The sequence below is a fragment of the Patella vulgata genome, chromosome 5 (genome assembly GCF_932274485.2).
Source record: "Patella vulgata chromosome 5, xgPatVulg1.2, whole genome shotgun sequence".
Lineage (NCBI taxonomy): Eukaryota > Metazoa > Mollusca > Gastropoda > Patellidae > Patella > Patella vulgata.
The window spans coordinates 31343395-31370466 of NC_065883.2; the positions used below are offsets into that span (position 1 = coordinate 31343395).

At 32.3% G+C, this 27072-nt stretch overlaps 2 protein-coding genes across 6 annotated transcripts in view; both read left to right on the forward strand.

Annotated features, from left to right (window-relative positions):
* Window positions 1-6697, forward strand: part of LOC126822279 (zinc finger protein 1) — a 62175-nt gene extending 55478 nt beyond the window's left edge. For all 3 annotated transcript variants that reach the window (XM_050551065.2, XM_050551066.2, XM_050551067.2), the window contains exons 5-6: window positions 148-340; window positions 517-6697. In XM_050551065.2, coding sequence (XP_050407022.1) covers window positions 148-340; window positions 517-719 — 396 coding nt within the window. In that variant the 3' untranslated portion in view covers window positions 720-6697. The remainder of the gene's footprint in view (window positions 1-147; window positions 341-516) is intronic.
* A 7316-nt stretch (window positions 6698-14013) lies between these two features.
* On the forward strand, window positions 14014-26457 carry LOC126821520 (acyl-CoA-binding domain-containing protein 5). Of its 3 annotated transcripts, XR_008788338.1 has the most exons (11): window positions 14014-14108; window positions 15298-15418; window positions 15580-15652; window positions 16303-16501; window positions 17458-17598; window positions 18210-18322; window positions 19621-20071; window positions 22436-22647; window positions 24512-24648; window positions 25275-25732; window positions 25973-26457. XR_008788338.1 is itself a non-coding variant. In XM_050549967.2 (10 exons), the coding sequence occupies exons 1-10, from the start codon at window positions 14042-14044 to the stop codon at window positions 25282-25284; spliced, it is 1524 nt and encodes a 507-aa protein (XP_050405924.2). In that variant the 5' UTR covers window positions 14014-14041; the 3' UTR covers window positions 25285-26457. The 3 variants fall into 3 exon arrangements, 2 of the variants coding, with proteins under 2 accessions (XP_050405924.2, XP_055957439.1); XM_050549967.2 differs by having other exon boundaries at window positions 25275-26457; XM_056101464.1 differs by having other exon boundaries at window positions 18213-18322; window positions 25275-26457.
* Window positions 26458-27072: the final 615 nt, after the last annotated feature.

Here is a 27072-nt window from a genome sequence, read left to right on the forward strand (position 1 = left end):
AAAAAAAACAAATCCAAGTAGCTGTGGTAAAAAGACAAAAAAAGTGTAATTGGATCCATATCCAAAGATGAGAAAAAAGCCCTATTATAAAGAACCTTTCAGCCCCTTTATTTAATATGCCTATAATTATGTACTTTATATTTATAGGTTGAGGCAGAAGAAATTGCTGTAGAAATGGATGATTCTTTGAGTCAGGAAGATGATGAACCTGCGAGAAAGAAACGCAAGTCATGGAAAAATCATCGTGTAGATCTTGAGGTTGGAATGTATGCATGTGACCAGTGTGATAAATTATTCAGCAAACAGAGTTCTCTCGCTCGACATAAGTATGAACATTCAGGTGAGGTTATATATTGTTATCTTGACCCCTGTTTTCTCTTCAAGCTCATCCATCAGTGACACAAAAAAAAATGTCTTGATCATTAGAACTATCCCACCACTTATAACTCCTTTTTAAGCAGATATTTAAAATTATTGGATGATTTCTTGATTTATAAACAATCATTTTATTTTCAGGTGCACGTCCCTTTACATGTGATGTCTGTCCAAAATCCTTCAAACACAAACATCACCTAACAGAACATAAACGTCTTCACAGTGGTGAAAAACCTTTTAAATGTAAAAAATGTAACAAAAGGTTTAGCCATTCAGGTTCGTACAGTCAACACATGAATCATCGTTACAAGTACTGTAAACCAACAGACGGAGATCTAGATTAAAAAGAACAAACTCAGCATCTCATCATCATGTGGAGGTAATATATATATTCACCAATAAGATTCGTCCTAAGGAAAGAAATACACGTAACTGCATCCATGTCCTCTGTTCCTATCAAATGTGATCAAAGGGGAAATAACTTTTAATAGAGGGAGATAACTTGTCTCATTTCTCATACCAACCCAATTCCAGCACAGATTAATAAGAAGATTTATTAATGTTGTTAATAAGTCTTAGACTAAAATCTAAAGATTTTTTTTATATGCAATCAAAACATTTCATTGTTAAAACCATTGATATTATTATTATTATTAATTAAGAATTTTCATTTAAAGTGCTCATTATTAAAAATGTTACTATACTATGTTATTTTTTTGTAAATATTTGCATGACAAAGCTTTTTAACAAGGAACTTGGGACCACGATATTTGTTCCGAAATATTTTATAATGGTTAATCCAGGATGTTAATTTATGTATTGTAAATGTTTGTTCGTTTCCGCAGATATTTTTGGCGGATATTAGGTAATTGATAGCATTACATAATTAGTACATAGACCTTTTATGTATAATATTTACACCTTTATGTATGTCTCATTTCTTCCAAAGGTAACAGTATTAGATTTAATTAGCATAATATATTTAAACAAGTTTGCATTTTACTTAAATATACACAGTGTCAAATATGTCCTGAATCTTCCATAGAAAACAGTATTAGATTTGATTATGCATATATATATATATATGCATAATTTTGCATAAATTTGATGATTATGATATTGTTACATTGTTTTTGCTTTTAAAATGGCTTCCATAACAAAACATATTTTTTTGAGATTTTTATTTGTTAATACCTGTTTTTTAATGATCCATTTAAATATTCCTTTGTTTCAAAAATCTGTTGTTCTCCATTTATTTTATTGTCTCATATTCTGCAGAGTTGGTCAAAAGTTGGAAAATCTTTTTGATATTTAATCTTTTATTATTTAACCAGTAGTTATTTCTGCACATACATGTAAGTCATGTTTATGAATGCAAAGTGCTTCCAGAATTCAAAGTGCATCCTGTGTGCTGAATCAAAATGGTTAAAATCAAAATCTTGTATTATTCTCAACCCACGATTGCAAAACTTAACATTTCTATATCGATTTTATTTATTTATTATACATTTACTTCATAATAATATTATATTGATGAAAGCATTAATGCCAAATTTCTTCACAAGAAAGCATAAATCTAGTCATTTAATGAATAGTCTTCCACTTTTTCATATAAAATTGCATAATTGCCAAATCATTTATTATCTTTAAATTGAAAATATAATCAAAACAATTCACACTCACCGATAAATGTGCATAATTGCACAATATAATAAAGTGCTTATTTTCTAGTCATATTCTTTTTATTATCTTAAATCAAAATCGCATAATTGCCAAATATTCTAGTATTAGTGCCAATCTGGTCGTGTGTGTTAGTATGGTTTGAGCGAATGTCCTTTTTGTGCCAAATATTTAGTCATCTTTACCGGACAGTATTAATGGAATGACCTCCCCTTGTCGGGTGCAGGAAACTCCAATCGTCTTCCAAAGATTAAAGCAATTTATAATTGCTAAATTGTATAAATGGATTTGTTTGATTGTGAATTTGAATGGATTGAGTTTTGAATATATTGTGTATGAAGTCTGATGTGAGTTTTGAATATATTGTGTATGAAGTGTGATGTGAGTGTTTTTAAATAATCAGTATTATTTTCTTGAGCCTAAAATCAAAAATATGTATCATAATAATTTTATGTTGTGTTATATGTATTTTAATTTTTGTATATAATAAAGTTCCACACAAATTAGAAAATATTGCAAAAATTACCAAAAAAAAAATAATTTATATGATATTATGTATTTGCCATGTGTTGCCATGGTTTCAACATCCACGTCTTCCACTGCGTATTGTAATTAGCAAGTAAACTGGTAGATTTTAGTTAGACTTTTAGTGTTCGTTGACTTGTATATAAAATCTAATTAGGCTGCACAAAAAATATATGTAAAAAAAAAAAAAAAAATTCTGAAAAAAAAATAACTTTTTGAAAGATCATCCGACCCTAAATTTTTCATACTTTTCTAAATAATTAAAAAAATGATTTGATTTGATCTACTGATTTTTCTTTAAATTTTAATTTCTCTCAATAATAATTGTAAATTTCAGATTGTAAGAATTGTAATTTCTTAAATTTCACATTGAAACTTGCACTTAAAATCAAAATCACTATACTTTATTAAACAGTATTAATTTCCCTATGTGCCAATTTCTTATTGTTGAATGTTTGTTTTTATAATTGTTCTTTTAGAAAATGTTTCAAAATAAACAGTATTATTCCCAATGATGCCAAACAATGTACAAAGTTTTCATGTTAAAATGTTTTTAAATGTGTCTTGACAATTAATTGTTGCCATTCTACTTACCGGTAATAAAAATAGATCACACTAAATGTAATAAAGATTCTGGTGTATTGAATTTTTATGCAATTTGGTATTCATTTATTAATTCAGTACTGGTATTAAATTTTAAAATGCATTTCAGTATTAGCAGATGTATATTCAATATCAAATTCAATATGGCCATAATTTTTTTATTTTAAAATACATACTTTATTCGGAGTATTGCAATTCAGTACTAACGGTGAATCATTTTAGTATTCAGTATTAAAAATCTATTCTTTTCCAATTCATCATTAAAATATTAAATGAATTCATAATACAATTCAGTATTATTACTATTAAAAACTTATACAGTATTAAAAACCTATTCAGTATTACTCTTTATTATTCTATTCAGTATTATTATTTATTATTATTTAAGTATTCCGTTAGTAAATTTTTATATAACAGTATTAAACTTTTATCTTCCCATAATTAATAGAAATATATTTACTTTCCGCAACTGCCAAATAATATGGAAATAATATACTCTTCGATTAATATTTAGTCTTCCTTAGATAATTAATTTTCCAGGATGCCAAATTGATATTATTAAACTGTAAATACTATTTTTGATGTTGTAGCTTGTGTGTATGTGTGCGTGGGTGTATGGATGAAGGATGGTTGCACCAATCAAAATGTTTGTTATAACAAAAACTGTTTGCTGCCAGCTAGTACAGGGTGAAATATAGGTCTAAAAAAATTATTTATCCACAAACTGCCTAGTTTTGCTCAACATAAATAGAAGAATGCTACTCTAAGTTCTAAGCAATATTTAAAAACAATCAAATTGCTATTTCTGGCATCAACAAATTTGACAAATTGTTTTTTAGTAATTACAATATTTAAATAGTTTTCAGACAACACATTTTTTTTAAATAGCCCTTAAGAAATGTCATAATTTTTGTATTTATAGTATTTCTGTATAAAAAAATCTCCTTTTGTGCCAAGAACAACATAGCTTAAATATTGAAAACTTTATTTCCAACATTGACCAACTCTGTTTTGTTTCATTATTTTAACTGACTGTGTAGGCTTACTTTTATTGAAATTATCAATATACAAGTTACAAGTGCTTTGTGTTCAATCATAATCTGTTACTCATGTTGTAAATTTTTATCTCATACATCAGTACCTTAAATACTCAATATTCGTGACCGTGAATGTGGCATAATGTGTATATAGATATATTAAATACTCAATAGTATATATATATATAAATAAATAAATAAATGTGTATTAATAGTAATATTGTATGTTTTATTCATTGTCTTTATTGTATGATGTCTTTTAACAGTTAATTGTATTTTTGTGCAGAACCAATTAAAGATAGACTGATTTTTTTTGAAAATTTTTCCAAAGCAATAAATTTGACATGTTGTGAGTCAGGATTTTTCAGATTTGATGTTCATGTGTAAATATTATTGGATGAGGGTAAAATCGTTTTAAATATTAAATTTTTAAAAGAATGAAATCAGTCCATTTTATTGGTGTAAAAGTTCAGTTTTAATATTTTTTTATTTCTGGTAAGACCTTATTGAATTATGTTATCACTAAATTAAAGACACCCCTTTGAAGATAGACCCTCCCAAATTATTTGACTAACCATTGAAGTAAGAAGGTAATTTGGATGGGATTATTGGTCATAACCCCTTTGAAGATAGACCCTCCCAAATTATTTGACTAACCATTGAAGTAAGAAGGTAATTTAGATGGGATTATTTATCATAACGGGATGTTGAATCTTCAAATACTTATTTTAAAAAGGCATTTTACCGGATTAAATAATATTAGATTCTGTATTTAAATTATGTTGCAGAAATCGTGTAAATACTCAGCTTTTTTCTTGTTGTTAAATATAATCTCGATTTTATCACTTGTTAAACAATGGTGGTGGAATATTGATATCGGGATTCTACATGCGAAGAAAAGCCGTAGCATTAAGATCCAACTTTAGCTGTAGGTGTTTGTACATCCAAACATTTGTTAAAAGGATCAAAGAAGTGCTAAATCTGATATCATTATTTACAGCTACAGTATTGTCACTCGTTACTCGAGAAATTAGACGAATCATTTGATTGGTCGTCGATGAGTTTTCTAGTCATTTGAAAATTCCTAGATTTATATTTATTTTTTCATGGCACAGAATTAGAACATGGGTCTTTGGAGAATATATATTTTGTAAATTGAATTATTTCAATGAAATAAAACATTTTGAATTTATTGATTGATAGAATTGAAATAATAATAATTATATTTTAGGGAGCTTTAAATATCAAAACCAGATCAAGAATTTCAAAATTTCTCCAGAATCCTTATCTTCTAATTTTTGTTGTCATGAAAACTAAATAATCTAGAATATGTATATTTTGAATGTTATTTTCTTTTTGTCATAAATGTCATCTCATTTTTTTCCAGAAATGTTAACGCTTAATCAATTCCATTCATTTTAAAAGTTACTCACTTGTTAAACTTTCTACAAATTCCTCTTGTTAAGATTTGGGGACATTCCAAAAATCCTTTGAAAAAATCTGTTGATTTATTGTAAATTTTGTAACAGAAATTATTGTTTCGTTATTTGGATGTTTTGATCCCCTTCTGTGTGTTCAACATTTAATTTTAAAATTTAAGACTTATTTTCAAAGTTTTGATTTAAAATGTTTTAATCCAATCTTTTTCCTAGTTTTTGTTTCTCCCTGTTAATTTAATGACATTTTATTCTTTGTGTAATTAATTTTTCAATGAAATAAGACATTGGTTTGAGAATGAAAAAAGGTTTCAAAATTAATCTAAATTGATTTCCTTTTTCAACATGTTAATGAAATCCAAAAAGCGACAGAAACAGTTACCAATAGTTAATAAATATTATAAAAGTTCATGGGAGAGTTAGCATCTGTCTATTATAGGTATTAAAATTATGCATATTTTATTGTGGTCAAAAAAATAAAAATTTAATATATTTGAAGAAGTAAAATTTATTCACAATTTAATATTTTTTTGGGACCAATTTACAAAATAGTATTAAATTATTAGAATTTTGAGAGTAGAATACTGTTAAATTAATTAACTTAAATTACCTTGAACTAAAGGTGTGACTTTTAAACAGCATTTAAATTAAATATACTCTTTAGGAAATAATATTTTAAGAAACTACCCAATGATATATTATGAATTATATAATGTAGTAATAGCTTATTCAGATTTATCATAAAATGTGGTCAGCTAGTCCCAAATTTGTATTATATTATAATTTTATACAGTATATTATTATTAATTGTGTACAATTCCTGTATCTTCATTATGTAAGACTAGTCCTTTTATAAATGTTTATTCATGTTCTCTATATATATAGACAGTAGATGGCCTTAATTTGGACATAATGACCATATGTGTCAATATACATGTGGTCATGTGATGTTATCCATGAATGGTTAGCCTCAGGCTTTTACCTTTATTAGGATGTAATGAATATTCATAACCTCTGTTAAATAAACCATATTATTTCAAATTTGTCTTTATCTTATTCTTTTATGGTACTACTTTTTATTCGCCCATACTGAAATTTATCGACATATTGTTGTCAACATGGCCCCCACTGCTGTCAAAAGCTCTCAATAGAAGCATCCTTTCAGGGTCTAGGTAACAAAATGAAATGAGGTTTAGCATCCTACTTTACTGGACCTGCTGGCCCAAATAAAAATAGGGGCCTGTTATGGTCCTTTTGTTATCAGCCTGTTCATTGACAGGCCCTCCCTCCAGCACCACCGACAAACTTTTGCAGGTTTGAGTATGGGTACATGAGCACAGGAACATCTTTATGGTGTCCCAATTTTTTATTTTCTTTTTTCCTTATCATTTAGCAACATCATGTGGATGTATTATGCCGTTGCCCCTGTCTGTCCGGATGTCCATTCATAATTTCCTTGTGGACACTCTACAGGTCACAATTTTTATCTGATTTAGACGAAACTTGAAATATAGGTCTATCTCCCAAAGATCTTGGTTCCTTTTGATATTGGCTTGTATCGGACCATAACTTCATGAATTATGGCCCCTGATATATACGAAAAATCACGTTTTTAGCTTGTGGACACTCTAGAGGACACAATTATTATCTGATTTTGATGAAACTTGAAATGTATGTTTATAAGCCAAAGATCTTGGTTGCTTTCGATATCCGTGCATATCGGATGATAACTTCCTGAATTATGGCCCCTGATTTAACGAAAAATCATGTTTTTAGCCTGTGGACCTGCTAGAAGTCACAATTTGTATTCAATTTTAAAAATTAAAAACCATTTAAATATATCATTGTTACACATCAATGAAGGTTGAGTTTGAATTTCATAAAAATCTGACCGAAACTGCCAGACAAAATGGCCACTCCTTATAAGCAAATAGTGTAAAAAAGTATGTTATACTAATGTTGTGGACACTCTAGAAGTCTCATTTTTATGCAATTTTAAAAAATGTTTAAATTTATCACCGTTACACCCTAATGACAGTTGAGTTCCAATTTCCCGAAAATCGGACTAAAACTGCCTGACAAAATGGTGGCTCCTTGTACGCAAATAGTGTAAAAGTATGTCATACCAAGGTTGTGGACCCTCTAGAAGTCACAGTTGTTATCAGATTTTGATGAAACTTAAAAGATTCCCCGGTTGACAAGGAGTAGAGTCGGCTGTCCATCCTCTTGGGTCCTCTGGTTTCCCCCCACTGCTAAAAACCCCTACTTAACTAAATTATTGAAATAAAATTGAACCATATGTTAGTCCCAAAATGCCCTAGTTTTTGTCAAGTGGACGTTAAACCCCATTTCTCTCTCTCTCTGAAACTTAATATGTATGTTTATGTCCCAAAGAGTTTGTTTCCTTTGCTATTTGCGCATATCAGACTGTAACTTCCTGGATTATGGCCCCAGATTGTACAAAAAATTGTGTTGTTTTAGCTTGTGGATTCCACCATAATGAAAGTTGAATTCGAATTTCGGGAAAATCGAAACTAAACTGCCTGACAAAATGGCCGCTCTTTATTTGCAAATTATGTAAAAGTATGTAATACAAAGGTTGTGGACCCTCTAGAGGTCACAATTTTTATCCGATTTTAATGAAACTGAAACTTAAAATATATGTTTATGTCCTAAAGATCTCAGTCACTTTCGATATTAATTGCGCACTTCATGCCATAACTTTCTGGATTATAGCCCCGACGGTACGAAAAATCACTTTTGTTATACGCCCACATTGAAATGTGGAAGTATATTGCCGTCGCCCCCGTCCGTCGGCATGTCTGTCCGTCTGTCGGTCCGTCCAAAAGTTATCATCCAATTGTTTTAAAATTGATATATGTTGTTTACATTAGTGAGATGAAGAAGCCTATTTAATTTCTGTTTATTACATCTAGAGTTATGGCCCTTGTTTCACTTTGTTGAACCTTGTGAACGCTCCAATGCCAAAAGTTAACATACGATCTTTGTGAAATTTATATGCAATATTTAAGTTAGTGAAACGAAGAAGCCTATTGAATTTCAGCAATTTCCGTTTATTACGTCTAGAGTTATGGCCCGTGTTTCACTTTATTGAACCTTGTGAACGCTCTAACGCAAAATGTTATCACCTGATCTTTGTGAAAATTATATGCATGATTTAAATTAGTGAAACGAAAAAGCCTATTGAATGTCAGCAATTTACAATAATTACTTCTAGAGTTATTGCCCTTGTTTCACTTTGTTAAACCTTGTTAATACTCGATTGATGATAGTTATCATCCGATATGTATGAAATTTATATGCATCATTTAAATTTGTGAAACAGGTCTATTGAATTTCAGCAATGGCGATTGTGAACATTTGAATGACAAAAGTGATCATGTGACCTGTATGAAATTTATATGCATTATTTAAATTTGTAAAACGAAAAAGCCTATCAAATTTCAACAATTTGTGTAGATTACTTCCAGAGTTGAGACCCTTGTTTCAGTTTGTAGAACCTTGTAACCCCTCAAACGACAAAATTTATAATCTGATCTGGATGGAACTGCCTTGTAAAGGCCCCCAATTACCTACAAAGGAATAAATATGCGACAACCCTTGACGACCGCTCGGACGATTTAGCTGCTGTGGGCGTATGTTTTGTTGCCTGGCAACCTATCTTTTTTAGCTTGTTCTCTATCAATCTCTTGCAAAATGTGGGCGTATCTTGCCTGGCAACCGCTGGATAAACCAGTGCAAGAGTCATGTACAGGTATTTTATGGTTTCGGGTGCCATATTTAGTGAACAAAAAAAACAAAACAAACATACCCTACAAGACAATGCAGAGGCAATTATTAATGGCTGATTCACAAACAACAAAATAACAATAAACTAGACTAGATTTGTGAGTTTTTATACTAGATTATCACAAAATTATATATTAATTAGAAATATACAGTAAAGTAATGTGTTTTATTGACCATGACTTTATCAAATTGAAAAATTAAAAAAAAAAACTAAATAAATGCCAACTCCGGGAGCGAACCCTTTTCTCCCGGTTAGCGAGCGAATTGCATGCTAATTGAGCCACCTAGATCAACTAAATCCTTGCAGACGGACATTTATGCAGAGTACTCTACGGTATATTTTAACGCGACGCTCTAGCCCGCTTTTATTTCGAATTCCGTCAATGATTCTTTCACGCCAATGCCATTGTGTACGCGGAACCTCTGGACGCCCTATAATGCAGTTTACTAAACCAGAACTTTTTTCCCCGGACAGTGGCACTACTGTCTACTTGTTTGTATTTCGAATTCAAACTGTCAGGGTGTACACGAGACCGCAATTTCTGTCCCATCTGAACGACTGAACATTGTACCTCCAATCTGCACAAGGGACAAGAGGAAACCACCGGTAGCGAACCTCCTGGTTAGCGAGATAGCGCCCTACTCATTGAGCCACCACGGCTCTTTTGAAAAAATTAAAGTAAGATTAGATTTTCAAAAAGGCTCACAGGTTCTTAACAACACCTGCAAATCTTCAAACTATGATCAATACAATAGTTTCACTTTATAATAGCGCCACATGAGAGCTTTAGTTTTAATGGTATTCAATGACAATGTCATGTAGACAAAAGACGTGCTATATAAACTCGATGGCAAACAATTACATACTCAAATGACTTATTTTCACTGTAAAGGCCAGAAACACATATTTTGGTAAACATTTAAACTAAACATGACCAATATAAAAGGTGCAATGCCATGATCTATCAGTTTAATCTTTTTTAAAAGTTGCACAGAACCTTTGTTTATAAACTGATTTTGATAAAACTTTCAGAATATGCACCAAATGACTCAACTAGGTTTGTCATTGACATTTTACCTGATTTCAAAGTCTTACACTTTTCTAAAAAACCCAAAAAACTTCAATTTTATGCCGTCACTTTAAAAAAATCTTGTTCAAATATCAACATTCTAAACGCGCTGATCGATTCACGATTCGAGTTTAATTCGACTTTTGCGTACAACGATCAACTTTCTTGCATACATCGACCAAGATGTCATCAAAAATACTGCTTAAGAAGCCCCCCCTACCCTTTCGTGCTTACTTACATCAAACAACCTCAGAAGAAGAACCCGACCCTTCCTTTCTCCCTAAAGAACATCCGATTTACCCGCCCATTCCCCGCTTAGAGATGAGTTAATTCGAATTCCGTGTACAACATTAATATTTTCGTTAAAAGCTTCACTATTGTTTGCCTAGAACATAACACTAACTTACGAACGCAAAATCCCCTTCTATCTCGGATCGGGCGGGTGGCAATGGTGAAATGGCTAAATCTAACGATTTAAGTCAACTTCGGCCTATAAATATCATCCTTCCTGCCTTTGTAACCTTATCTCAAATGACATAAACAAAATTCTTCATCGCTTAAGAACGCCCCCTTTACCCCATCAGAGATGAGTTAATTCAACTTCCGCTTACAACATTATTTTTTTTTTCGTTAAACGTTTCACTATTAGTCCACTGGTTAGTACATGTTTTGTATAGCACGGCTCTCGGAGAATGGAGCTGCTTTAGTTGATGACCCTAAAAGCAACTGATGTTCATTCTGTTTCACCTAAATACAATCTGTAGGAATTGTCATACTTCATGATATTCCAAGTTCTTACAGACATAGTGATATTTTCAGTAAGGACTTCATTGAATTGCTTTCGTACGGTGTTGTTGACCTACTCGCTAATATGCCAAGAGAAGAAGCCTTGATTTCAGAGTTCTTGAAACCGAACAACTTTCTACACCACTGGTTACATCACTACAAGTTGATAACATTATTCCTTTGATCAAGTAATGCCTGGAATCCATATATTTCACATGGGGAAAAACTATGGACAGATCCATGGTTTACCAATGAGAAGTCTTTTATCCCCGATGATTATTTCTGAAAATTACATGATTTCACCAGAAGAAATCACTTTAACCGCTCCTTTACAACATATTTTCTGGTTCAGAAAGCTGGATAACACCTTCGTCATGTTAAAAAAGAAGATGATACCTTCGTCCCCCCTGAATCACTTGAACAACCAACATTCAAGAATCAAGTTCACAATGGAGAATGAAACCACAGCACCCTCATATTTCTTAATGTAACAGTAAGAACTTGATAAACCAAAAATTGATACACCCCCAATACGAGTCTTTATACCATTCTGCGGCAACATCTACAACCAGATTAGAAGGTTATTTAAAAAAAAGAAGAAGACATAGAAACCACATTAATCAAAGGCGCTACAACTAAGAAATTAGTAAATGCTGATGATATAGGCTATGTCCGATCCCTTTCCATAAATTTGAAATAAAAAAAGCTGACAGAGCCCGCCCTCCCGAAAGGCTGTCTCTACCAATTTTACCTGCAGTTGTAGAGAATATTACATTAGTGAATTCAAACGAACCTAGACCTTCGAATTAAGGAGCATGTATCCAAAGCCCCCATCAACCAATCTGCTGGTGCCGAACATCTGGTCGATAACCCACAGTATCGAGTCAATTGGACCAAAATAAAAATAAAAGTTAGCTGTAAACCGCCATAACACTAGAAATGGAAGAATATGCTATCTATATCAGGGCCCTGTTTCTCGAAATCTTAACTAAAGATAAAATCCAAATTTTAGTAGATACTTCAATTTTGATTGGCTAAGCACTAAAATCAATGTTATATTATCCAATCAAATTACTAAAATGTGGATTTTATCTTAGTTAAAATTTCGTGAAACAGGCAGTGCTGGATTAACCATAAGGCAAATAAGGCACGTGCCTTAGGGCCAGCCAAAAATCCGGGCCACAAAAAAAAACTTTTTGGATAATTATCAGGTGGTGACAAAAATGCTTGCCTTTATTTTTATGTAAATAAATTGCATCCTTTTTCATCTACGGGTTTGTCCTTAAAAGCTTTCCATACTCTGGCAAAGGGTTGACATGATGTTTCGTCCCTTTAACACACGTGAGGTTTGTTTAGATTTGTTGTGGGAAAGAATCTCGTATACTGTCACTTTTCTGCATTGAAAGTGATTAACTTCATAAAATTGACTTTAAAAAACTAACTGATGAATTTGCAGTCACAAAAGCACGCAAAGTCGTAATGTGGCTAGGCAGTGAATGGGAATATGTAGGCTACTTATAGTAAATACAGTACTGTCAATGTTTTGAATTTGTTTGTAATAAATTTTCTGTTGCTAAATGTAACTTAATTTCTTTTGTCAATGAGCACGTACATATATCTGTATTTTCAGGCCACCTATCAAAATGTGCCTTGGGGCCAGCAGAGCCTTAATCCGGCTCTGGAAACAGGCCCCAGAATAGTCAGGAGGCACAAAACCAGGCCCAACGTTTCTATAGTAAAATTTGAGTAGAATACGATGCCGAGTGGTAATTCCGCCGTTGGGGCGTTGTCGAGATATTCGCGGTCAAAGGTCAAATGAGGCTATTTGCACCGAAAGTGAATGGGCAGCCATTCTTGTATCATGACCACATGCTGAAAATGATCAAAAGTAATCACCATTTCAATAAAAATGTAAACTTGATAAATTAAACTTTAATTTGTTCCTGAGGTCAAAAGGTCAAATTTTCCGTTTTTGCACTAGGAAGATTTAAAGCAATAAATGTCAGTGTAAAATATAAAAACTAAAGCGAAGCCTGTTGTAATTAATAAATAGGAACATTTAAAATTTATCTTTAGGTGGTCTTAGCAACGAACTTTTACTTTGGAACGTCGAAAAAGATCTTGCATAGCAGAACCAAAACACTTCGAAACCTGTTTCAAAATTACGTTAGCGCGTGCGCACTGTATCATAAGGTCTGTCATTGAGTCAATTAACTGGCGTGGTTTCGATATCCCGGTTGTACGCAACATGCATAGGGTCGCCTATCCAAACTCATGGGTTTTCTCTGGGTCCTCCGGTTTCCTCCCACTGCTAAAGACCCCTATGCGCAAACAAATTATTGAAACAAAATTGAACCATATGTTAGTCCCGAAATGACCAAGTTTGTGTCGAGTGGACGTTAAACCCCATACTCTCTCTCTCCCTCTCTCTCTTTTTGCTTGTGTTACATATTTAAGATCTATGGAAATCTTGTTGAAAATCGTTCGACTACCCCTTTAAGAATCAGGGTTCAGGGTCCACTCATCTAGCATGGTAGAAATAAATTTTGTACGCGATTTTCTAAACAACCAAAACCTGGCAGGTCAGGTCAGGAGGCAAAATTGATGGTATAAGGGGGATAACTCTGATATATTTTACCTTATATTTTTGTTTTGGAAGTACTTAAGTAGACATCGGTAAATATGACTGGATATTCCAAACATTAGAATTCTAAACAACATGGCGGATACAGCTAAAGAAAAATTCGATGCTGCTGTAAAAGTCATCCGAGGCTTACCAAAAAATGGTAAAAATTCGCACATCTAATTACAATAAGTCACATGGAGAAAATGTGCATAGTTTTTACAATCTTTTTATTCGGTACCGAATGGTGTGATGAATACACATACGTAGCCGTTTTGTTTTTGTAACGTTTTATTGAACGACCTTTGCTCAGCCTTTGGCTTTGGACAATGTCCAAGATTGTTTATGGGTCAAGATAATTAGATTAACTTAGATCTAATCACTGATATTTGTGATTAGTCGAAATCTAAACTCCATATTGTAATGAATCCCAGGCATTTGGAATTTAGTCACCCCAGTGATATTTTGGTTTTGTATCCTCCACTAAATCCCATCCCAGACCCAGCCCTTCATGAGAGAATTCAGCAACTTTTATGTTTTTACAATTCATGTCACCGAATCTCACGGTGTAGTCAAGAATAAAATACTTTTGCTTTTACAAAGTTCTCAAAACATTTGTTCAGTTGCCTAACGTAACAGCTGAGTTACTGAATTAGATTTCTTGATCTAGCTTTCTGTAATGTTTTGCATGAAATAGGTTTGATAATCCAGGACTGTTGTCAATCAGCCAGAGAATCTGTCACGTAAAAACGGCTGTATGTGCTGTCCACTTGTCATTTACTTTTGGTTATGAATTAACTGCAACATTTATGTTTATTTAGTTACGGGGGGTGGAGGGGGCTGGTTGGCTGAATCGTTAGCGTGTGCACGTTATATCATGATAGATAAGGTTTGTCATTGAGTCAGCTGGCGTGGTTTCGATTCCCTGGTTGTACTTGACAAGGAGTAGGGTCGCCTGTCCAACCTCGTGGGTTTTCTCCATTTTCTTCCAGGTCCTCTGGTTAAACAACATATATATATATTGAGTTATATATGACCAAATGTCTCCTTATAAACCAAATGTTCTATTTCCATCGACAACAGAAATGAGCTGATGTTGATATTGTAGAAAATTCCAATGTTTTTATTCTCTAAAATTTATTTGGAAATGTATTGATGTTCTGCTTGTTATATACCGTTATACATGTACTTCTCCCTGGCTTCTGGTTTACAAATATTTCCATTATTTGGTTTTTGATTTTGATTATCTGCAAAAAAAATGTTTATGTAGTATACCTGAATTTGTCCGCCATAAAAAAAGATAACCAGTCCTTCTCTTTTTTTTTTACACTACAAGGTTATCTGAATTTCAGGTACATTCCAACCATCTCATGAATTGATGTTAAAATTTTATGGTTTTTACAAACAGTCGACCGAGGGACCATGTAAACAGAGTAAGCCATCATTCTGGGATGTTGTTAATAAAGCAAAATGGTAGGTATTTTCTTTTTAATTCTTAAAATTTGCAATGGTAATTCAAACATAATTCATAATGCATACAAACATAATTCATAATAAATTCTTCAATATCAAAATTATATTCAAGTGTTCCATGTGCTTAATTATGGTAGTCATATTGATTATGTATATTTTAGGGATGCATGGAATAAACTGGGTGAGATGCCAAGAGAAGAAGCTATGTTGAAATATGTTGATGAATTAAAAACAGTTAGTTTGCTCTTTATATTTCTCAGCAGATTTCATGTAATTTAGGCTTTTTCATAACAGAATTTAGAACTTGCAAAATTAGACATTTTCTTTGAATAAAATGTCAATGTAGGGTTATTACTATTTGGTATTAAACATTTTCTAAGCAACAATTAAAATATGGATTACAGCTGTTACTGGAATTTCCAAATATTTGAGAACTAATACCAATAGTTTTTTGCATCTTTATATGCACACAATCTAATGTGATCGTATATAATTGTCACCCCAGTACGACGATCCATCCTTCTGTCAGACTGTTGTTCACAAATTTTGGCTTATGGATGCTTTAGACACTAAAGTTATCACCTGATTGCCTTTAAATAAATCTGTATTGGAGTTCATAAGATGAAGAACCCTGTTGATTTTCACTGATTTCACAACGCTAAAGTTATCATCTGACTGACTTGAAATTTATACAGTGTTTTAATTCAAGAGACATCTAGGAGCCTATTGATTTTCACTGATTTCCTATAATTCCTATCTCAGTTATAGCTCTTGATTAATTTGAAAAATTTTTGGACTGCTCAGACAACCAAGCTGTTGTGGTTATATGTTTCCTATTTCTTCCTTGCCTGTCAACCTACATCTATCTTTAAATTATATTGTAGATAATAGAAACAATGCCCCAAACAAAACAAGTAGAAGAATTTATGGATACAATCGGAAGCTTTTACGAAATGATTGAAGAGAATGTTCCAGGGGAAAAGAAATCAAAACCACTTAAATTACAGAATGGTGGTAATGGTGATCATGATGATAGTGATGATGAAGAAATAGAAATTGAGAGTAACATTTCTTTTAATAATGGTTTGTACGAAGTCATTTATATATTGAAAAATCATTTTGGTGGATGTAGATGATATTTTAAAGGAGCTAAACCTCTTACTCAATATTTTTCATAATATTCAAAATTAAAAACATGTTCATTAGAATTCAATATTGGTTCATTTCAATCAATAGTGAGGTTAAATTGCTGTGAAAGTATGTTATGCTGATATCCAATATTTAACACACAGTAAACAATTTATTATCAGTTTCTGATGAAGAAAGAAAAACATAGTAATGGCTGATTCACAAATGAAAAAATAATGATTAAAAATAAACGTGTAGAATGGACTAAGCAAGCGTAAACGACTGTCGACCAATTTGGACAATAAATGGTTTAAAAATTGAATTTAAATGGTTTAAAAATTGAATATAAATCACTTTATATAATATCATTAGCTCTATTTTTGGAACATTAAAATAGACAAAAATCGGTTTCAAAGCACATAAACTTTTGAAACCGATTTTTGTCTATTTTAATGTTCCAAAAAATAGAGCTATATGCACTTTAAATGAGTCTTGTAATAATAAAGGCAGAAAACAATACCAGTCCACAACACACATGACAACATAAATCAGTCTGAAAATACACTAAAGTCGATCCAAAACTAAGATCATTACAGGAAAGTAAACAGTTGTAAACCAGACACTCATTATCTAATTTAGACAGACCATTTTAAACTATGTGACAGTTTAATTTGTAAGACAATTCATTTGATCAAAATATGTCAGATATTAATTGCGCATGATGGGTGTTATAATATTAGTATAATAATATAAAACCGTTGAGACTAGCAGGAAACTAGTGTATGATGGTCTGTCTTTAGTTGTACAAGCACCATACGTCAGTATAACATAGGCTACAATTAAATTGCTTTGGTTTTGATATCGATTTTTAATCATGAGACTTGTAAAAAAGTTACTTTTTATATTTGTAGGTATTGATAATAGTTTTAACCATTCAGCTGCAGTTGAAGATATTTTACGTAATGCAGAACTCATGAACGCAAAGCAGCCACACATCACAGTTAGAGAAAATAACATGGTCCATCAACAGTTTTATGTTGAAAAACCTAAAAGTAGGTAGTTAAATTATAATCTAGGGGGAATAAATAAATAAGGGCAAACTTGATGTTATTGCCATCCTGGAATTGTGCAGTCATCTAACATTGAAATCAGTCAATCAATTTGCAATTGGAGGGTCTAGAGCACAAGTGATCTAACTACCAACCATTTTAGTTGGTTGTTAGATCACTTGTGCTCTAGACCCTCCAATTGTCCTAGAAACTAGCATGCTGAGTTTAATATCAATTGTACTTGAATTGGCGGAGTCATAGGCTTTTTTCGAAGAGTGTTGCCTCAAGAACCAAAACAACAATATAAGTAGCCCCTGGGACCCAATTCCTTCTGCAAAAATTCAACCATGGATTGGTCTCTTTAACATTGACATCATCATGTTTATACCTTCCCATTCTATAACCATGAAATGGGTCCATAGCAGTAGGTTATTGGAGGATTTGATTCTGTTGAAACATTCTTATATTGAAAGGGTGGATAAACATTAAAGATTGCCAATACTATTTAAGTTCAAGTTTAGTTTACCCATTAAAGATAGACAATTAGTCTCTCTTGTTGTGAGGTACTTAACAGTGATATAATATTTGATTTCTTCTCCATAAATTTTGATTAGAAGATGAGAATAGAGAGAAAGAAGAAATAAAAATAAATGGAGGAATGAAAGATGATGTAGAGAGTGGAAGTGATACGGATGAGTTTTGTGATACATCAGATGAACCTATTCAAGTAATATCTCCCTGTTTAATTAATTGAGTAATATTTTGTATTGATATGTGGTTGTATATTGTTGTCGCCCCCGTCTGTCGGGCAATTGTTTGTGGACACAGTGTTTAAGGTCATGAGAAGAAGGATAATTACTGCCAGAGTTATGGCCCTGGATCACTTCAAAAAATCTTGTGGACGCTCTAGAGGCTAAAGCTAATATCCGAATGACTTTAAATTTATACGCAATGTTTGAGGTCATTAGACGAAGAATCCTATTGATTTTCACTGATTTCCGATAATTACAGCCATAATCACTTTGAAAAATCTTGTGACACTCTAGAGGCTAAAGTTATCATCCGATTGATACACACAGAGTTTAAAGTCTTAAGACGAACAAGTATATTGATTTTCAATGAATTTTGATAACTGAACAGCTAAATCCATGATATTAAATGTTTCGTATACTAAACATTAGCATTGGGCAGAACTTTATAAAAAACAAACAAATTCTAATGATTTTCTGATAATTATTTAATGAGTTGTTACTCTTAATCAGATTTTAGTGTACTATAAATGTTTCATTACCGAAAAAAGTAAAAGTATGCGACAACTGTTGTTGACTGCCTGGACGATTCAGCTGCTGTGGGCGTATGTTTCGTTGCCTGGCAACCTATCTTTTTTTTTTTTTTGAAGAATCTTAAAGAAAAAAAAGAATTATGAAAATCTGTCAAAAAGTTGCTATCTTATATAGCAAAAACATTTCAGCTAGTAAAATTTCCTGTTTTTTTTTTAAAAAAAAACCAAATTGCACATAACCCATGTGGTGAAACTTTCAGAATAAGCACCAAATGGCTTAGTCAATTGTTTACCATAAACATTTTACCCGATTTCAATGTTTGACATTTTTATAAACATGCGCTTGCCATGCAAGATTCTCCCACATTGTGCAAGAGATGGACAGAGAATAAGCTAAAAAAAAAGAATCAATTTTTTGTACAATCAGGGGCCATAATCCAGAAACTTACGGTCCGATATGTGTGAATATCTATATGGACCTAGATCTTCAGGATATAAACATATTTTAAGTTACATCAAAATCAAATAAAACTATTGCTAAGTGTAAGTGCTGAATGTAGACCATCTTGGTTTTCAAGTGACTTATGGACTTTTTCACTGTAGATGCTGTACTGTTAATATAATTACAAGGGTACCTAATATCACCTCCTTGAATATACTTAGGTACTTGTCTTTAATTTCGCACTTGCTTTTTATTAAATAAATAAATGCAGTAAATTACACAATTTCTACATATTTTCCAGGATCCATTAGAAAATGGCCATGTGATACCAATGTTAAATACATCCACACCAATAACTAAAACAGAAAATCGTGTTCAGTTCACAGATAAAGACTCCATTCAAACAGAAGCTCAAATTCACCAAACAACACCTTCATATCGATTCACGAATAGTCAGAATCTTCGTATGGGTTTATTATCAAATTCAGTGCCTTATTCTTCCAAATTCAATCGTGATACCCTCCTTTCAGATAGCTTGTTAGTTAATGCAGCTTCAAATGACTCGTTAAACTTGTCGATAGACAGTCAGTTAGGTGTTAGTCTCCATCATCCAGACAATAGTGTTTTACAACAAACTTTTGACAAATTAGAAAGTGATTCAGTTATGACACGTGGTGGGGGTAACTTACCTACAGGACAAGGGTCATTTCCAGTTTCAACAGATTTGACAGACAGATCAGTGAGTGCTAGAGGTATGCACTATTATGTTATTTTGTTTAAATTCTGTACGGTATTGAATTAAATTTGTTGAATAATGCTGAAGTTCTACAATAAAAATTCTTTTAACTACTTAGAGGTACCACAGGGACCTGGGCCCTGTTTCTCGAAAACTTAACTAAAAATAAAATCCAAATTTAAGTAGATACTTCAATTTTGATTGGCTAAGCACTAAAATCTGTCACATAATTCTGTCACAGCAGGGGATGTAGTAATTAAACACATAGAATTTCCATTAGCGGTGGTGATTGGTCACGATCCTATGGTACTTGTATTTGTTTTTTGACTGAAATTTGTAATATAATAATATACTTTAACATAGAAATGAAAGCAATTGTAAAAATGGACAAATTTTCAAAATAATACAGTTACAGGTTTAATGTCCGGTTAAAAAGAAACATAAACCCATTCAATATTACAATCTTTTCACAATGTTTACAAATTGTACAAAACTATCAGTTCACTGTAATCAGTGACACTCAATAGAAATTTCCACTTTTAAATTTTTTACTTGTAACTCTATCCTTGTGTTTGAAACTAAAATAGTGATGTTTTTGTGGAAATAAGGACTTATTCTCTAACTTTGTAATTAATACACCTCAATTCTTTCAAACGCTTATGGGTCATTCCATGTCAAGTGGGTCTATTTTCAGAAAGTTGGGAAATCGACCCCCTCAAATAAATCTGGAAAAAATATATGTTATTGTACATGTAATAACTAGAAACTGCAAAATTTGTTGTCTGTAGCTTAAATTGACTGGGATACAGGTATTTGAATTTTATGAGTTACCAATAAATTTTCGAAACAAAACATGTATCAATAATTTACTCCAGTTTCAGTTATCTTGTGAATGGTAGGGTTTGCATGCTACTTGGCCATGACAACCGATAAATAATTGGTGTAATTGTATATTGTCTGGATGTCAGAAAAATCGAAGGGGGTACGGTTTAACAAATTGGTTGATAATTGACCTGGATTTTGAAAAAAGTGGACAAAAGAATCGGATGGCATGGGACAAGAATTAAAGAATGGTTTTAACATGTATTAAGAGACATTAGTACAAACTATAATTCCACCAAGTTTCAGTTTTTAAGGTGCTCATCTCCCAGGTTCAATCGACTCAAAAATACGATAAATCGACTCAAAAAATCAAGATAGCATGGGACAAGAATGGTTTTATAATATGTTCGAGACATTCGTACAAACGATAATTCCACCAACTTTAAGATTTTTAGGTGCTCATCTACCGGGTTCCAACGGCTCGAAATACGAAGCAATTTTCGAACATTTGTGTCTGAAACCATTCGAGGCCAATTTTCTGGGAACCTAGTGAAGACTGGTGCATCTTCATGTTTCTTACGTAGTACTACCTGCAATCCCTATATCTATTACTTTGTAGCTTAGCCCAGGTTAGGAGCAGAACAGTAGGACGTTAAACCCCATTTCATTTCATTTCCTTGAGCACCATGAAATCCAGAAAATATACAATTACACAAATTTTTTTCGGTTTCCATGGCCATGAAGCATGCAAAACCCTACCACTCACCTGTAATCTGATTGCAGATTTGTAATCTATACAAAAAGTTCTTTCAGACTACCAAATTTGAGTCCTATATCTTCACTAGAAAGGTAAAACAAGATATGTAAAACTTGAGTAAATTATTGATACATATTTTGTTTTGAAAACTTTTCTGTACTCATAAAACTCAAATGCCTGTAATTTGGCAGAGTTTCTAGTTTTTACATGTACTGTAACATATATGTTTTCCACATTTTTTCGAGGGGGTTGATTTCCCACCCCTGGCCCACTTGACATGGAATGACCCTTATAACGTTTCTCACTATAACACAGGCCATTTAGTTGTACTTGTTTTTTTACTACATTTCACCGATATAGTTACTTGTATAGGTAATTTTCCTTCAGTGTGCTTACATTTATACTTCTTGTGGCATATAGCAGATCATGACTCGTACTAGTATTTTACAACGTTTTGGAATGTATTTCTCCTTATTGTTAGTTTTCATTTTTGAGTGAAGTCTGTGTCACTACAGGCTGAGGACTGAACAGCGCAGTGGACGCTTATGGCTAGCCGTCGGATCCATTCACTAAATCTGGTATTACGTTTGTTTGTGATTTCTGCATATTGTGTCTTGTCCATAGATTTGTCTTGTGTAATTGTGTGTGGTGCAGTCCCCACTAAATAGGTTATAAGTAAAAACCCATTACATCACCGTCCATGTACCAAACATTTGTTGGCAAGTTACATGATTGACAAAATATTTAATTGGCTTTCTTCCTCAAGTAACTAATATTGGGCCCACTTTATTTCTTAAACAGGTAATGCAGGTAATATATCTGGAAGTAGAAGAGGATTATTTCCCCCTGGATCTGGTGGTGCTGGAGAGGATGAAGACGATGTATCAAGAATCCATCATTATGGTGACCTGAATCAACAAATAGTGTTAACTTTAGTTCGTTTACAGCAGGATATGAATAGTGTTTTATCACGTCTGACAAATTTGGAAGCAATGACAGAGAGGCAAAGTCTGGTGGGTAAATTTTTATCATTGGGATTTCAGAAGTAGCCAGAATTAAAGATAGGTTGCCAGGCAACTAAACATACGCCCACAGCAGCTAAATCGTCCGAGCGGTCGACAAGAGTTGTCATATATTTGCTCTTTTGTAGGTAATGAGGGGGCATTTAATAGACAATTTCATACAGATGACATTATAATTTTTGTTGTTTGAGGGTTCACAAGGATCTAAAAACTAAAACAAGGCCTGTAACTCTGGAAGTAATCTACAGAAATTGTTGAAATTCGACAGACTTTTTTGTTTTACTAATTCAAATAATACATATCAATTTCATACAGATCGGATGATAACTTTTGTCGTTCGAACGTTCACAAGGTTCAACAAAGTAAAACAAGGGCCATAACTCTAGAAGTATTTGAAAGAAATTGCTGACATTCAATAGGCTTCTTCATTTCACTAATTTAAATGATGCATATGAATTTCATACAGATTGGGTGATAACTTTTGTCGTTCAAGCGTTCACAAGATGCAACAATGTGAAACAAGGGCCATAACTCTGAAACTCAATAGGCTTGTTCGTTTTACTAATTTAAACGATACCTATAAATTTCATACAGATCGGATAATAACTTTTGTCGTTAAAGCATTCACAAGGTACAACAAAGTGAAAAAAGGGCCATTACTCATGGTGTAATAAATGGAAATTGTTGAAATTCAATAGGCATCTTCGTTGCACTAATTAAAATGATGCAGATCAATTAGAGCGTTCAAAAGATTCCACGAAGTGAAACAAGGGCCATAACCCTAGATGTAATTAACGGAAATTGCTGAAATTCAATAAGCTTTCTTTGTTTTACTAATGTAAATGATGCATATAAATTTCATACAGATCGGATAATAACTTTTGTCGTTAGAGCATAAACAAGGTACAACAAAGTGAAACAAGGGCCATAACTCACGGCATAATTAAAGGAAATTGCTGAAATTCAATAGGATTCTTCGTTTCACTAATTTAAATGGTGCATATCAATTTCAAACAGATCGGATGATAACTGTTGTCATTAGAGCGTTCACTAGATTCAACAAAGTGAAACAAGGGCCATAACTCTAGATGTAATTAACGGAAATTGCTGAAATTCAATAGGCTTCTTTGTTTTACTAATTTAAATGATGCATATAAATTTCATACAGATTGGTTGATAACTTTTGTCGTTAGAGCGTTCACAAGGTGCAACAAAGTGAAACAAGGGCCATAACTCCAGACGAAATTAACGGAAGTTATTGAAATTAAATATGCTTCTTCATCTCACTAATGCAAACAACATATATCAATTTCAAAACAATCAGATGATAAATGTAGTCTGTAGAGTGTTCACAAGAAATTGTGGACGATGGACGGACCAACAGACGGATGGACGGGGGCGACGGCAATATACGACCACATTTCCATGTGGGCGTATAATAAAAGCAGGTTGTTGATAGCAGAAACTAGAAGATTTGGTTCTCTGTCATGCTACCTTTTATGGGCACTTGCAGCTATTTCTAATGTTAGATTTCCCAGGCTGACTACTTACTATAAAGTAAGAAAGGAATGCAAAATAAATTCCTTTTTTAGCTAAGTCCCTCTTTAAATACAAAACTATGAAGAAAATTGTTAGCTATATGGGAACTTTCCAGATAAATGAGAAGTGGTATCAGGGGTTTCCAAAAGAATATAATATATTCAGTTTGAATTCGAAAAGCTGAAACTACTTGGTAGAGGATGACCTTGGGACTATGAGCCTGCTGTAAATGCATGCATTGTAAAAAAAAAAAAAATAGGGGCCGGTTGAATGTATTGCTTCAGCACTACTCTCAGAATTGTTTTTTTTTCTACAGGAAAAAGAGAGACAGGAGTTGCACAAGAAGTCAACATGGTGGCCGTTTGGTAACATTTCTAAAAGAACAGCAGCATTTATATTTATCTGGCCATTTTTAGCTCATTTTATTATAGCATTAGTCTGTAACAGAAGAAGGTTAGTTGATTGAAAGTATATGCATCATTAAAAAGTTATTATCAAAAGTCCATTGGTTTTTTTGTCTAATGAATATTAACAAGGTGTATAACTTTAAGTCTATAGCATAGCTTGATCCTGACGGAAATACAGATTATATAATGTGGGCATGTAAAAAAAAGTACATGTATCAGTGTCACCTTCATGCAAACAAAAATATATTAAACATACACAATGCAAGAGCTAAATCTGCCTATTGTTGGTCTTTCTTTAGGCCTGAAATGTTATATAAACTGTTAATTAGACATTTATTAACAAAACAAGACCATAATCATCTCTCGATGGCATAGGATACTCTAGATTTTAACTAAATTAAAACGGTACTCGATTTAAAAATTTAATTTAAAAATGGGAACGCACGGCTAAGTCCCGATTATAACAGTGCCCTGGTTACCACTGTGCACACATCTTGTCAAAACTACAAACAATGATAACTTAGCTGAGAATGAAGTAATTTGAATGAAATTTTCAATATTTTGTTTTTTCGTCTATTTTTGAATTATTATAGCAAGAATGACCTACTCTATTAAACTCTTAACTAATGTATCTTTAAGTAAGCTTGAAACAAATATATTCCTATTTTTCAGGAGAAGATAATCAAAGAATTGAAGATAATTTTCAAATCCAAGATTGAATGAATGATTACAGGAAAAGAGAATAAAATATATATTTTGAAGTGCTAAATATCTTTCTACATGTATTATATATATTTCACACTATCAGCCAAACCATATCACTTTGTAGTGATCTGTGACTAAAAATAGTTACATAAATATAGCTAGTGAATCATTTCTATCAAGATCATTGTTATCTATATATAAATTTCAAAGCTAAAAAAAAAAAAAACATGACTAATACAAATATGTAAGATGTGAATATATTTTTTAAAAATTGCTCAATTAATAAAGATATGGATTGTGTGAAAAAATGCTGTGAATGTGACAATGGATTTTGAGAGAAAGATGTTATGAATAAAAAATGGAAGCAAGTTTGTGATATTTCAATGATAAATGTTAATATATTTTAAATACAGATAAATGACTGTGTAAGTAATATTTTAAATGTGTATTCTGTCTGTATATGATGTTTATATGAAGCTGTGTGTCTGTATAATAATTTAAATATTAAGGGCCATAAAACAAAGCCAAGACTGACTTGTGTTCTTCATACTTTAGATCAAGCAAATTCGTTTACCTTCTTTAATTGAGGGTTTGATGTTTTGAGCCCAAAATTAATTCCTTTTATTGGGATATCTTCTTTGATTAAGGGTTGGTTCTATTTTTAGTTTCAGTCATCTGTCTAGAAGTTTTTGCCAAAGATATCAAGAACAAATTGGTCGATCTTTAAACTCAAAGAATGTTTTAACTAAAGTGCACCATGGTAATGCAACAATTCTTCAATAGGAACTCAAACATGTCTTAGAAGTGCTATTTTAATGTGCAATGTTATTAAGGATTGAAAATTGATTGTACAGTTAAAATATTTACTAGTGATTGCCAATGTTTATTAGATTATAGTCTTCTGATTCTCCAAACTGATATTAATTTGAGAAACTTGTATTATTAACAAGTTTATAGTTACCGCCAGAATCTGATTACTTATTTGATAGTAAATCTACATCTTGTGTTTCAGAGAAATTAAAAGATACTGTAAATATTGAATCGCTGTAAATGTTGACTACATTGGAAAACTAATTTTTTATTTTGATTGTTTTTAATCTATGTGATTTTCAGTACAGAGAGATTAAAATAAAGGTTTTTAAAAATGCTACATATTCATTCTCATAACTAAAAACATTCAATTAATGACCCAATGGTTCATAAATTACTCCTCTTTAAATTAGTGTGCTACATGTAACTTGTATATTATTACATACATTATGCAAGAGCTAAACCTGCCAAGTGCAGGTCTTTTTTTAGACCTGAAATGTTATCTGAATTATTAATTAGACATGAACTTATCCAGACCATAGTCAACTCTCGATGGCATCGTTAGTCTGCGATATTTACTGGATTAGAACCCGGTCTGTTGCTTCTGATTAAATCAAAATCATACCGACTTTAGTAATGATGATTGAGGCTAGACCCAAAATTCAATCGCTAAATACTTGGTTCAGGGTGAATCAATTTGACTGAAATTTTCAGCAAATTCCCTTTACATTATCTAGTTTTTATAGTGAGAACTACCAGCTATTTATCTAATCTTCCATAATGTACCTTTAATATTATGCAGTACATTCTTAGTTCATCACATTTTGCTCTACGGTACAACTATGAATTCAATATGAATGTGTAGAATGAAATGGGGTTTAACATCCTATTTTTCTCCACCAACCTTGCAGTGCACTACAATGGAAATTTTTCCTCAGGCGGTGGAATTTTCACC